At 43.5% G+C, this 13,891-nt stretch overlaps 1 protein-coding gene across 1 annotated transcript in view; it reads right to left on the bottom strand.

Moving 5' to 3' along the window:
• Positions 1-12,311, bottom strand: part of UXT (ubiquitously expressed prefoldin like chaperone) — a 14,008-nt gene extending 1,697 nt beyond the window's left edge. The window contains exons 1-5 of the mRNA XM_045288302.1: positions 12,225-12,311; positions 11,940-12,046; positions 10,918-10,999; positions 10,722-10,798; positions 10,345-10,452 (exon numbers count right to left, since the gene is read on the bottom strand). Of these exons, the coding sequence (XP_045144237.1) occupies positions 10,345-10,452; positions 10,722-10,798; positions 10,918-10,999; positions 11,940-12,046; positions 12,225-12,227 (377 nt within the window). The 5' untranslated portion in view covers positions 12,228-12,311. The remainder of the gene's footprint in view (positions 1-10,344; positions 10,453-10,721; positions 10,799-10,917; positions 11,000-11,939; positions 12,047-12,224) is intronic.
• Positions 12,312-13,891: the final 1,580 nt, after the last annotated feature.

Here is a 13,891-nt window from a genome sequence, read left to right as displayed (position 1 = left end):
TTTTTGAGAGTGGGGAAGCAGGAAGTCCAATGTAATGGCTAGCGTACTAGCTATTGTAACAGCTAGTGTAATAGTCCAGGTGAGAGATAATGGAGGCTGAGGCCACACTTGAGGTGATGAACAGTGGCTAGATTTGGGATTTTGAAGGTCAAACCAATGGGATTTACCAAAGGCTCAGATGTTGAGTATGACAGAGAAGTGTCAAGGATGACACCCAGGCTTATGTAACTGGTAAGTTGGAATTGCCAACTATGAGAAGCGGAAGACTGTGGGTACATAGGTTTGGGTGTGTGAGGAGGGAGGGGGGGAGGATCAGGAATTCATTTGGACCTAGGCAATTTGAGATGTCTACTACAGACCCTTTTTGAACCATGGTCTTGGTGAAGAATATTGAAAGTACAGAGAACAAATCTGTCTTGGAAGAAGTATAGCCAGAATGCTCCTTAGAATCGAGGATGGCAGGACTTTGTCTCGTGCACTTTAGACAAGCTATTGAGAGCCCAGTCCCCTGGCAAAGGAGAGCATTCTTGGTGGAATAGAGGGTGACTGAAAAAGAGGAAGACAGTGGCTGCAACAACAGGCTGTACATTGTAAGGATGGCACGGGATTTGGCCTTGCTCTGTTCTGTATAAGGCCTGTATGCGTTGGAACTGACTCAACAGTACCTAACATTAAAGGCCTGGAAGGAACCCTGGTGGCAGGTAAGTGCTCAGCGGCTAACCAAAAGGTCTGTGTTTTGAGCCCATCAGCAATTCCTTGGGAGAAAGATGTGGCAGTCTGCTTCTGTAACGATTACAGCTTTGGGAACCCTAGGAGGCAGTTGGTTCTCTGTCCTACAGGGTTGCTATGAGTCAGAACAAACTCAATGGCAGTGGGTATTGGCTTTTTATTTATTAAAGACTTCAAATTGATGATTAATGAAAGCATTATCCTAAACAAAACAAAAACAAACTGTCCTACTTCCAAAGAATGAGTCCAACAGCCTGATTTCTAATGTTACTTATCCTGGCGGTCAGTTCAAAGAAGCTACATAGCCAACTTGTTCTGGCAACTCTTATACCTCCGCCCTTCCACTTCATTAGCCTTCCAAACTCCCTTGCTGGCATTTCTGTCTTCAGCGGAGTCCATGATTATTATATTATCACCACCTTGGCAATACTTCCAGTTCACATTCCTCTCTGTCCAGCACTGAATGAATCCAATTGTTTACCACCTATGTGCCAGTAGTACGGTCCGCAGAGTGCTAGTAGAAACTCAAACCCAAACTACAGAACTATAGATGGCTACCACTTTAGTACTGTCTCTGGAGCCCTGGGGGTGTAGTAGTTAGGCGTTGGACTATGATCCACACGGTCGGCAGTTCAAAACCACTAGCAGTTTCAAGGAAGAAAGACTGTCAGTCTCAGAAACCCTCAGGGGGTTGCTGAGTTGGCATTGACTCGAATGCAGGGAGAGCAAAGACTGTGGTTGAAGAAGTATTTATATCAAAATCACCTGGGCGCTTGTGCCAGTACACTTCCACTCCCAGAGGCCCCCAAATTTGAGAAGCATGCATTCTAAATCCTAAATTCACCAATTTACATGGGCCCCCTGCTGCTCCATATAATTTCTTCCCCTCTCTGGCTGAGTTGATTGGCACTATTTCAGAGCCTTTTTAAAAAATCACCAAAAGCACACTAGGAACCTAGTTAGAACCAGGAATAGTGGTTGAAGGAAAGAAAACTGCACGTAGACATACAAGAGTGAATGCAGCAGAGAAAGTTTCTGTTCAGACTTGGCAGTCTCCTGGGAGAGAGAGAAAATAAGCAACTGAATGAGTATCATTAAGTGCTCGGACAAAAAGATTGCTGGGTCCCTTGAGTGAGAGAAAAACCAACAGGGACCTCACACAGACGGCACTTGGAAAAAGCATAAAAACAGTTCTGGTCAAACCGTTTGAGGCCTGGATCACGGAGTACCTGAAATTACTCTAGCCCTAGACAGGTGAGTTACATAAGCCAGGACATTTCACCAGGTTGGATCAGGGCTCACCTAAAAGAATTCTCATGTAGCTAATATGTCAGTGAAGGTCTTTCTGAAAAATGAAGAATAAGTTAAATAAGAGTGAAGCAGTTGATAGAGTCTTTTCTAGCAAAAGGCCAAGGGTCAGGAAAGATCTGCTGGAGGTGCACTTAGCAGGAATTAAGGATTTAAGGGAAGTAAGGGAAAGATGAAAAGAAAAAGACCCAAGTGCTTATCACCCAGGGTCTTCATATCATAAGGGACTTCGTTTCCATCGCCCATTTGTCCAGGCGAAGTCCTGGTGGCTGGGCTGCTAATCACATGGTCAACAGTTTGCAACCAACAGCAGCTAGAAGGAAACAAGATGAAGCCTACTCCCGTAAAGAGTGGCAGTCTTTTTTTTTTTTTTTAAACATTTTATTAGGGGCTCATACAACTGTTATTGCAATCCATACAAACATCAATTGTGTAAAGCGCATTTGTACATCATTCTCAAAACATTTTCTCTCCACTTAAACCCCCGGCATTATTATTTCCTCATTTTTCCCTCCCTCCCCGCTCCCCCCTCCCTCATGAGCCCTTGATAGTTTATAAATTGGTATTTTGTCATATCTTGCCCTGTCCGACGTCTCCCTTCACCCACTTTTCGGTTGTCTGTCCCGCAGGGAGGAGGTCACATATAGTTCCTTGTAATCGGTTCCCTCTTTCCTACCCATTCTCCCTTTACCCTCCCTGTTTCGAAGAGTGGCAGTCTTAATAATAGTGACGATTCTATGAGGGTACGGGAAGAGAGGGAGGGGGAAGGGGAACTGATAGCAATAATGACTGTATAAACCCGGGGTCCTCAAACTATGGCCCCCGGGCCACATGTGGCCCACCGAGGACATTTATCCGGCCCGCCGAGTGTTTTTGCCCGGTTTTGTTTTTTACTTCAAAATAAGATAAGTGCAGTGTGCATAGGAATTTGTTCATAGTTTTTTTTTTAACTATAGTCCAGCCCTCCAACGGGCCAGTGAACTGGCCCCCTGTTTAAAAAGTTTGAGGACCCCTCCTACTCAAGGGGAACGAACATCAGAATTTTAGGTGAATGGATACATTGGAAGGCGTAAGTTATGGCAAAAAAAAAAACGGTAATAAGAATAATATATATTAAGGGTCCAGGGGGGTGGCAGGTGGGGGAGAGTGGGGCTAAAGGAGAGCTGATATCAAGGAGTTTAAGAAGGAAGAAAATGTATTGAAAATGATGATGGCAGCAATTGTACAACTATGCTTGATCTAATGGAACTATGGATTGTAATTATGTATGTAAGAGCTCCTAATAAAATGTTAAAAAAGAAGATAGTTGCAGTCTCAGTACCCACGGGGGCAGTTCTACCCTGTCCTATAGGGTCACTATTTGATGGCAGTGAGTCCTTCTTTTGAGATCTGTCAAGGGAGGAGTCAGCGCTATTAGGTAAATCAAACCAAACAAAATAAGTAGAGAGCAACAATATAGCAACAATTAAGTTGGAGAAAATAATATGAACTCATCTATGTGTCAACGTCTCCTAAATTTCTATTTCTAGCCCTTATCTCTTTTCTGAACTCTAGACCTGGGAGTTAAACTCATCTTCAAAATATCCACAGCAATGTTTCATAATTATTTCATCCTAAGTCCTCCCAAACTGAACTCCTGATTTTCTGCTGCAAATCTGTTCCTCCTCTATCTCAGATACCTGCAGCTCCATCCTTCCAGTTGCTGAGACCCAAACTTTGACTTCTTCCCCCTCTCCCACCCCACATCCAATCTATTTAAAACCACACCTGTACCACCCCATGTAATACTTCCTATACCCAGCCATGCTCATTCTCTATTGCATCGTCAATATCCGACCCACTATGAGGGGGCTTCAAAAAGTTCGTGGGAAAAAAACCCATTATCTTTTCATCTTTCCAATGAACTTTTTGAAGCCCCTGTGTGTGTATTTGCTTATTGTCTGTCTTCCCGATGAGGATGTTGAGCTGCACGAGGGCATGGATTTGGGGCTGTTTTGTTCCCTGCTGTATCCCTAGGAACTGGAATACTGTATGGGCAGATAGTACATCACAGGCAACAAGATTTGTTGAATTAATAATAAGTGAATGATTAATACAGCAAAAGAATCTAAAGTCCTCAAAAGATGGTTGAACCTATGTTTAGAGCCAGAAAATAAATGGAGCATGATGACGATGCCCGAGGGCAAACCTGCTCTGAAGAATACTGGGGTTGCATGCACAGGAGGAACTTGATCAGTTTCCAAGGAACAATTTGACCATCAAAAAGAACAAAACCAGGCTGTTCTCTTTCTTCTGTTAATTACTGTGTCTGTCTAGATGGGAACATGGACTCACTTCTTTCTGTGTAATTAGAAAACAATATACAAGGAACTCTGATCTCCCTCCACCCACCATACAAATAAATATACTGAGATAAGAAGGACTGAGAAGCAGCTAGGATTACATGAAATAACCATTAAGTTATAGCTTACAGCAGGTACACCAAAATAACAAATTAACCAAGTGTTTTAAAAGGGAGATCCAGCTACATAGACTCCTCGAAACTAGAAGATAACTCCTAGAAGCAAGGAGATAACTTCGTGATAAGTCCTATTTGAGATCTCTATTTGAGGTAACGAGTGAGGCTGTCTACATAATTATCTCCTAGTTTCTATTTGAACTACTTGGGACAACTAGAAAGATTAAGATCCTACCAATCAAAGGAAAGTTACAAGTGACCCACCCAGTCCCATTTTAAATTATATTCACAAACAAAATCAGTATACCAAAAAGACCAGGAAAATAAGCCAGGTACTGCCAACTTAAGTACTTCATTTTGGGGGGTGGGGGTGGGGGGAAGACATTAGATCCAAAACAATTGGCAAGGCTTGAGCATCTTTTGGCAGAATGAGGAGAGTGTCGTTATACAAAAAGCTGGACCACGAATGTATAGTTGTGTTGGTCTGCACAAGCAGCTCCTTGCCCAAGCGAGTCAGTAACTGGTCTATCACTGAGGGTTAGAAACCGGAGTGGGTCTCAGGTTCTTTCAGATCGAAAACGAAAACCTTGAAAGGTTTGAAGAAAGAAAAATCATTTAAATCCTGAGCGTGGCAACTCTAGAAGACATGAATGTAGGAATAAATAGAACCAGGGAGGGATTTTAGATCATTTGCGAAAATGTGCTCATCTGAGTGTTCTGGTCCAAAGCCAAACCAAATCTGTTGACTCGTAGCGATTCTACAGGATGGAGTAAAACGGATCTCATCCAGCTGTGTAAGCTGTAATCTTTATAAGAGCAGACTATCACATCCTTCTCCCTCAGAGCAGCTGGTGGGTCCACCTTAGCAGCCTTTAACCATTGCACCATTAAAAACAAACAAATAAACAAACACATTGCTATCAAGCTGATTACAACCCCTGGCAATCCTTTAAGCCTTAACGTTGAGGGGAGTGACTCAGATAGGGTTTCCAAGGCTGTAGATTTTATGGGAGCAGATAGCCTCAGGTTTGCCTCATGGAGCTCCAGGTAGGTTTGAACTGCCAACCTTGTCGTTATCAGTCCAATGCTTACCAAACTGTCACTAGTCAGTGTCCCCTTAGTCACTCCATCCCAGGCTTGCCAGTCTCTTTGGCAGTTTCTCTAACACGCCAGGTGTATTGTTCCTCCTGGCAGGAATGCTCTTCCCCAGAGAGCCCCATGGCTTGTCCATTCAGTCAAGTGACTTGAAGATCACTGTCTCCGAGAGGTCTTCCATAGCTACATTTCAAACCCACATCCACACTTGGAATTTCCCTCCCCTGCTTGACTTTCTCCTTAGCACTTGTACCACCTGACATGCTGAAAGTTTACTGAAGTATCTTGTTTATTGTCGGTTTCTGCTACTAGAATATAGGTTCCACAAGGAAAGGGATTTTGTTTTGCTTTAAGGTAGTGCTGAGCCCTCGAATATTCATATATTTAAATAATAAATGAATTAATTTTCAAGTTATGGAACACTTTGCTTTTTAAAGGTTGAACTGGATGCTATACAAGATTCTCAGTAAATACTTAACAGTATTTGAGTTAATTAAACCACTAAATGTTAAATGGGAACATTGTAGCCTTTTTTCCTTTTATTGTTTTTTTAATCATTTTATTGGGGGTTTGTACAACTCTTACCACAATCCATACATATATCCATTGTGTCAAGCACATTTGTACATTTTTTGCCATCATTATTTTCAAAACATTTTTTTTCTACTTGAGCCCTTGGTATCAGCTCCTATCCCCCCCCCTTGATAATTAATAAATCATTATTATTTTTCATGTCTTACACTGATCAATGTCTCCCTTCACCCACTTTTCTGTTGTCCGTCCACCCTCCCCTAGGAGGAGGTTATATGTAGATCATTGTGATTGGCTTCCCCTTTCTCCCCCCACCTTCCCTCCACTCTCCCGGGATCACTACTCTCAATATTGGTCCTAAGGGGTTTGTCCTAGATTCTGTGTTTCTATCTGTACTCATGTACATGCTCTGGTCTAGCTGGATTTGTAAGGTAGAATTGGGATCATGATAGTGGAGGGATTGGAAGCATTTAAGAACTAGAGGAAAGTTGTATGTTTCATCGATGCTACACTGTACCCGGATTGGCTCTTCTCCTCTGCAACCCTTCTGTAAGGGGATGTCCAGTTGCCTACAGATGGGTCTTGGGTCCCCACTCTGCACTTCCCCTCATTCGCAATTATATGATTTTTTGTTCTTTGATGCCGGATACCTGATCCCTTCGACACCTCGTGATCACACAGGCTGGTGTGCTTCTTCTATATGGGCTTTGTTGCTTCTGAGCTAGATGGCCACTTGTTTACCTTCAAGCCTTTTAAGACCCCAGACACTGTATCTTTTGATAGCCGGGCACCATCAGCTTTCTTCACCACATTTGCTTATGCACCCATTGTCTTCGGCGATCGTTTTGGGAAGGTGAGCATCATGGAATGCCAGTTTACCAGCACAAAGTGTTTTTGCATTGAGGGAGTACTTGAGTGGAGGCCCAATGTCCATCAGCTACCTTAATACTAAATCTATAAATATATGCACATAGATCTATTTCCCCATCATCATATATAAATATATTTACATATATACATGCCTGTAGTTAGACCTCTATAAATGCCCTTTGCTTCCTAGTTCTTTCCTCTATTTCCTTTGTTTAAAAATATTTTTGAAAAAAACAAACAAAAAATATTTTTGTTACAAATGTTACCATGCAGTAGCAGATTGAATGATTAATAAATCCTTAAACTTCATAAGTAACAGCACAAAACACAAACAATGCTAAATATTTCTTTCCAAGCACAAAGAATCTCAGACATTAAAGAAAAAAATTCATCAATTCACTCACGAACAAATTCTAAAGCTAGACTGCATAGGTTCAAATCCTACCTGTACTTCTAACCTTTCTGGGCCTCAGTTTCCTCCTCTGTAAAATGGGGCAATGGAAGGATCTTCTTCAGAGGGTTTTTGTGAGGATTAAATGAGCGAAAATACAGGCATTTAAATACATGATTAGAACAGTGCCTGGTACATGGTAAATGCTCTGTAAGCGTTTGCTATCTTTATTTTTATCATTATCAAACCACTTTCAACATCCAAGAAAAATACAGAAATCTCTCCCATTTGAAAAATGAACACTTCCCTTACTCAATTCTCCCCCCTACTACATATCTTTTTGTCTTTCAATTCACACTTAAACTTGTGGGGCAATAAAAGTCAATCTATGCTCCATCTGGTTTATAAAGCCATCACAACAGTTCTTACCTCTGGAAATGGAGTTAGATCAAGAGAGACTTGAGAAGTGTATCAACCTTGTATGAACCTTGCCTGGATCTTGATTTGAACAACGCAGCTCTAAAAAGAAGTCTTAAATCTTGGCTTAATTTGAAAATTTTCAATCTTATGGCAAACATGAACACATGGTACAACGAACATCTGTAAACCCCTTGCCTAGATTCCCAGATTGTTAGCATTTTGCTTTTTCTCTTTTCTCCAAATACACGTTTGGTGCTGGACCATTTGAGAGGTGCAGGTATTATGACGCTTTACCATGCATGCATGCATGCATGTATGGCTTTACTCCTGTGTACACTTGCTAAATATAAGTTCATTCTCCTACATGAGCAAAATACCACTAGTACACCCAAGATAATTCAATAATATCAAATGACATGCAGACCATCTTAAAATGTCCTGGGAATATCTTGTATAGCTTTTTCCACCACTTCCCTACGCTCAGGACACAAGCAAGTTCATACTTTGCACTGTAAAACAAGACAATGAAATATGACCTGAGCCTGGGTAGTAGATGACATTAAGGCATACTGTGCTTGTTAAAAACAAAACAAAAAACATCTGTATTTGCCTGCTGAAATATTTACAGTAAAATGATAAGGTCTAGAAATATTGCAACAAAGAGAAAAAAACTTTCTTTTTGGATGAAAGAAGAATGAGAGAATGTGGATTACTGTTTGATGTGTGTGATCAGTACCCACTGTCATTGAGTCGATTCTGACTCAGAGCAAACCCCAGAGCAGAGTAGAACTGCCCACACAGGGTCTCTGAGAGTGTCAATCTTCAGACACTGGCTGTCCATCTTTTTCCTGCAGGGCAGCTGGGGGGTCCCTATTACCTACTTTTCAGTTGGCAGCTGAGCACTTTAACCATTGTGTCTTCAGGGTCCTCTCTTGGGTGATGGGTACTTGGGGTTTAGTTTAGTATTTTCTTTTGTACTCTTGAAAATTTCCCCATACATTAAAAGCACTCTAGCTTCTAGATTCAATAATGGCCTACCTCCCCATCACTTAAAAACCACTCCCACCCCCCAAAAAACCCCCTAGCAGGTGTTCACATTTAACTTTTACCATGTGTCAGGCACTGTCCTAAGCACTTTGCTTGTATTAACTCACTTAATGCTCATAACATGCCTGCTAAGTGGGCTGTTATGAGCCTTGCTTTCCAAGCCAGAAAGCAGACCTCCAGAAGCTAAGTCACTTACCCAGACCACACAGCTGGTGCCCTTCTTTATTGGCTTCTCAAGCCGATTAAAGGCTGTTGACTCCTCTTTCCACGCTGCTGGAGCTTCGAGTATTTTTGGCTCACTTTCACATTGGAGAAAACCCCAAGTCTTACTCCTTGCCCCTCACTATGTTCTCTTGAGAGGCAAGTTCATCTATTGCTGCAGATTTAAACCCCACCTGCACTCTCAAATATGCATGTCAACACCAACCCCATTTCTCTAATTGCCCCGTGCTGTTTCCTCTTTGACCTCACACCAAACAAACTCACTGGAGTCGACATTTTCTTCCCATCACTACCGACCTAGAATCCCACTTCAATCTGCTTCCAGCATACCATTTGTAATCCACTCAATAAACACTCAGTGCCCATTATATGCTATGCACTGTTCTAGGCACTGAACCCATGGTAGCAGAGTGGCTTACACACTGAACTGCTAACTGAAGTCAGAGGTTCAAGCCCACCAGTCACTCCATGGGATAATGGTGAGGCTGTCTGCTCCTGTAGAGACCGCAAGTCTCAGAAACCCAGAGGGGCAGTTCTATTCTGTCCCATAGGGTCCCTATGCATTGGAATCACTTGATGGAAGAAGGAAGGCATTCTAGGAACCTGGGGTAGACTTTGTAGAGCTTATAGCTTCACAGGAAGAGACAATGAACACTGAAAAAAGTAAATTACACACAAGTGGTAAATGGGGGCAGGCGGGGGAACAAGGGAGGGGAATCCTGAGTGCCAGGGGTTTCGATTCTAAAGTGAGGTTAAGGAAGGTCTCGTTGAGGAAGTGACACACAAACAAGACACAGGTATGTGGGCAAAGAGCAATGCACGCAGAGAGAGCAGTCGGGGCAACCTCAAAGTGAGATCGCTCCTGGGGTGTTTGATGAGATGTGTGTAGGTCAGTGTGATAAGAGCATAGTGAATGAGCAGGAGGCAAAGTCAGAGGTAACTTGTTTTACTGTAACTGACTCACAAGCTAATGAGACCGCACAGTGTATATAACTGTACTCATATATACGTAACAATCTAATTTGCATCTGTGACATCCCATAGAACCCTTCTCTCTTGATCACTGCTGAAGTGTCTGGCGTACCATACATGTCCACTAAAGGCTTTCTGATGCATGATAAAAAGACTACTTATTGAGCACTTATGTGCTGTGCCCGAGGCTGAGGAGGAAGGCCGATGGGGCCCCGAGTCTCATCGCAGGCAGCCATGGGGAGAGTGAGATGGGAATTGATAAAGGTGGTGATTTAAATATGATCCCCATGGAATGACTTACTCTGTGAGGAGACAGCTCTTCCGATCAATAAACTTGAGAGCTTCTGTCAGTGTCAGCTCCAGGAAAAAACCATACCCAAGGGCCACGTAGATCCGGGAAGTGTCTGAGCTGAAGAAAGAACAGTTAAAGGAAGTCAGGGATAAATCTCATCACCAAGTAGTATACCATACAGTTTTATTTCCAGTGTTTTTTAGATTCTCCCCCTCCCCAATTTTCTTCAAATTGAGACTCTAGGAAAGGCAGGGGCCTTGTCCTATTTTATTTACTGTCACATCTCCAGCACCCAGCAGTGTCTGGTATACAGTAGATGCTCTCAAGATACGTGGTGAATAACAGAAGGGGGAAGCTGAACCCTGTGGGCTCAGGGGGGTACTCACACCACTGTGTCAACGAAGAAGTTACAGCCCAAATCCACCTGCATATATAACTCCGAGTGCTTAGCTTCCTGTGGGGCCTGGGAGAAAGAGGTGGGGTCAGTGCTCAGAATTTAGGTCTGGTAACAGGTTTCTGTCAGGGTTTCTTCCTGTCTTCCTCCCTTGCCCACCAAAAAAGCACCCAACCTGGTGTTTTTACCTGGAGCCGCTCAATGATGTTTCTCAGTTGAAGGTACTTGGCCAACTGCTCATATACCTTGTCACGATGGTCCAGCACCTTTCTGATGGAGTGAAAGTCCAATGGTGACCAATGGGTCAGCCTGTCCCTCATGACCCAATGAGGCCCTCATGTCACCATGCCCTGAAGAGGCTTTTTCATGGTGAAGTTAAGATTTTTGAACTCCATAATCAGACTACCTGGTTCTGAATCTAGGCTCTCTCTCCTTTATTAGCTATGTGACCTTGGCAAATAAGTAACCTCTCTGGGACTCAGTTGTCCTATCAGTAAAATATGGATAATGGCAATATGATCCCGGAGTCATTAGGATTAAATAAATAAAGTGCCTAGATTAGTCTCTGCCAAATAGTAAGCCATATGAGCTTACTCCTATATATGTTAGCTATTATGTGTTATTAATATTGCACTCTACTCTCAATGCTACTGTCCAATCAGAATGCCCTATTCTCAACCAAGAAAAACCCTCCAGACCTTTTATAGCTCATAGTCCTAGTTCTGCACGCCCTACTTCTCACTCATATTAGTAGTGACTGATTATCCTGCATACTTATTGAGCCTCTACTGTTTCTGATGGCTACATTACATTTTGTATACGTCTTGAATACACTGAAACTCAAAAACACCGTATGACATAGGTTCCACTGACGTCCCCATATCATAGATGGGGAAAATGAAACAACGAGGCGAGGTAAGGGTTTGTTTACATAGGTGACCAGTCAAACAGGAATTTGAACCTGAAAAAAACTGACTCAGGCAACCAACCTAGCGCCTGTTAGGGGGGCACTGCAGACTGCGCATGCGCACACACGTCCTCCAGTCTGCCATGTCCCAGTCAAATCGCACCCCGATGTTGCTCCTCCTTCCTGATCAAAAAGGACGCGGGAACGCTCCACCCACCAATCAGAAGGCTGGGCCCTGACCGCAACCCTCCCGCCCACCACGTGGAAGGTAACAAAACACCCTCCCCGCGCGCCAGCGCTCACCGCAGGTCCCGCTGAAGCACGTCACTGATGAAGGTCTCATAGCGCAGCACTTTCTCACTCGTGGCCTCTACCGCCCGCCGTTTAGGGGGCGTCGTCATGACGAGCTCCTAAGGAGTAGGGAGGGGGCAGGCCATGTTGACCACGCCAGGTTGGCCTCATGCGCAGTACATGTCCACCTTCCCAAAGTTGAGCATAGGCTCGGCTGAGCTGCGCTGGGAGTTTCCCCTTTCGCCCCTCCCGACTCCGGGAGCCGGCTACACAGAGACATGCAAGTGCGGCCCTTACCATAAAGTCGCCAGGAACCAGAACAGCTCGTTGGTATGAACCGCGGCTTCCTTCCGGGTGGCGCGGATAAATGACGCAGAGGAACGCAGTCTGGCCAATCAAATACTGGGGAGGAAGGGGCGGTCCTGAACGCGTGAAGGCCAGCCCAAGACGTTTGCGGCGGCGTTAAGGAACCTGGTGAGATCTGGGGGACTGCAGAGGCCAGCCGGGAAGCAGGGACTTTATAACAAAGTCACCCAGCTAACGGGGGCTGCAAAGGCCGCGGGGCGCCAATGCGCGCGGGGCTGCGGGAGTGGAGTCTAACGGGATTTGGCGGGTTCTAGGGGATGCAGTATTTAATTTAGTATTTAAATACCAGCGCCGCTGAAGCAGATGGGCAAGGATTTTGGTTCAGGCTTGCCGAAAAGAAGATCCATCCTGTTTGATCAATATCTCGATTCTGAGTTTCCACCCGGTAGATTTAGGTTTACTCCTGGTAATGGGAATGATTTTTAAACAGATAAATCTTCTAACATTCATCGGTTCCAACTCCATTTCCGAGGTCTGCAATTCATAATGGGCGGGGCGGGGCGGGGCGGGGGCGGGGGCACTTGGTTAAAACAGACTGATGAAACATACTTCATGGTCTCATTTCATAGGGGGAGGGGGGACAAATGGAGGATTGCTGAAGTCCTCTGTTCAAGATCAGCTGTCGTGTGGTTAGAATTAATTTCCTGTATGTTTTATGGAGATGTGTAAGCTCTTTATATTTTCAAATGACAGGCTAAAGTTATTTCCCTTGTAAGATTTGTAAACAGCCATCTAACCCAACCAAATCCAGGCCTAATCTGCTTCTGGAGGAACCCAGAAAGTCAAACAAGTACCATTCTTGTCTGTAGGAGCTCAGGCTCTCACTCGTATTAGAGAAGGCTTTCCAGAAAAATCTTGTGTTTTTATAAAAGCAAGGTTCATTTTTCTAGTGCGCAAAACCTAAGTAAATCTAGTTTCTCTTTGCTCACTGAACAAGACAGGACATTATGAGAGTAAAAAATACTTGTTTTTAAAAAAATAAAATCTGTTAAATATAATTAAAATTACATCTGGTTGAAACACATTAGATAGACAAATATTACCTAGTTAACCAATACCACTGTTTCATGAAACCCAAGTCCACAACCTTGGAGTTGATTCTGACTCATAATGACCCTAAGGACAGAGTGCAGCTGACCTGTAGGGTTCCCAAAGTTATAAATCTTATTGGAAGCAGACTGTCACATCTTTATCTAGTGGAGCTGCTGGTATGTTTCAACCTATGCCCTTTCACTTAACAGGTAAGCTCTTTAACAACTGTGTCACCAGGACTCCTTGTCTTAAGAATAGAAGGTATTAATTATCTGTATCCAATTGGGCTGTGATCCTTAAGTTTAGCAGTTCAAAACCACCAGCTGCTTCAAGGAAGAAAGATGAGGCTGTCTACTCCCATCAACAAGTACAGTCTCAAAAACTCACAGGGGTAGTTCTACTCTGTTCTATAGGGTCCCTGTGACTCGGTATTGATTCTGTGGCAGTGAGTTTGTTTGTTTTGATCGTTTTATTAGGGGTTCATACAACTCTTATCACAATCCATACATACATCAATTGTGTAAAGCACATTTGTACATTCATTGCCCTCATCCTCAAAACATGTC

This window comes from Echinops telfairi, unplaced genomic scaffold (genome assembly GCF_000313985.2).
Source record: "Echinops telfairi isolate 266 unplaced genomic scaffold, ASM31398v2 ScPeMD7_19;HRSCAF=73, whole genome shotgun sequence".
Taxonomy (NCBI): domain Eukaryota; kingdom Metazoa; phylum Chordata; class Mammalia; order Afrosoricida; family Tenrecidae; genus Echinops; species Echinops telfairi.
Note: the sequence above shows the minus strand (reverse complement) of the source record. Positions and strands in the feature narration are given on the sequence as shown.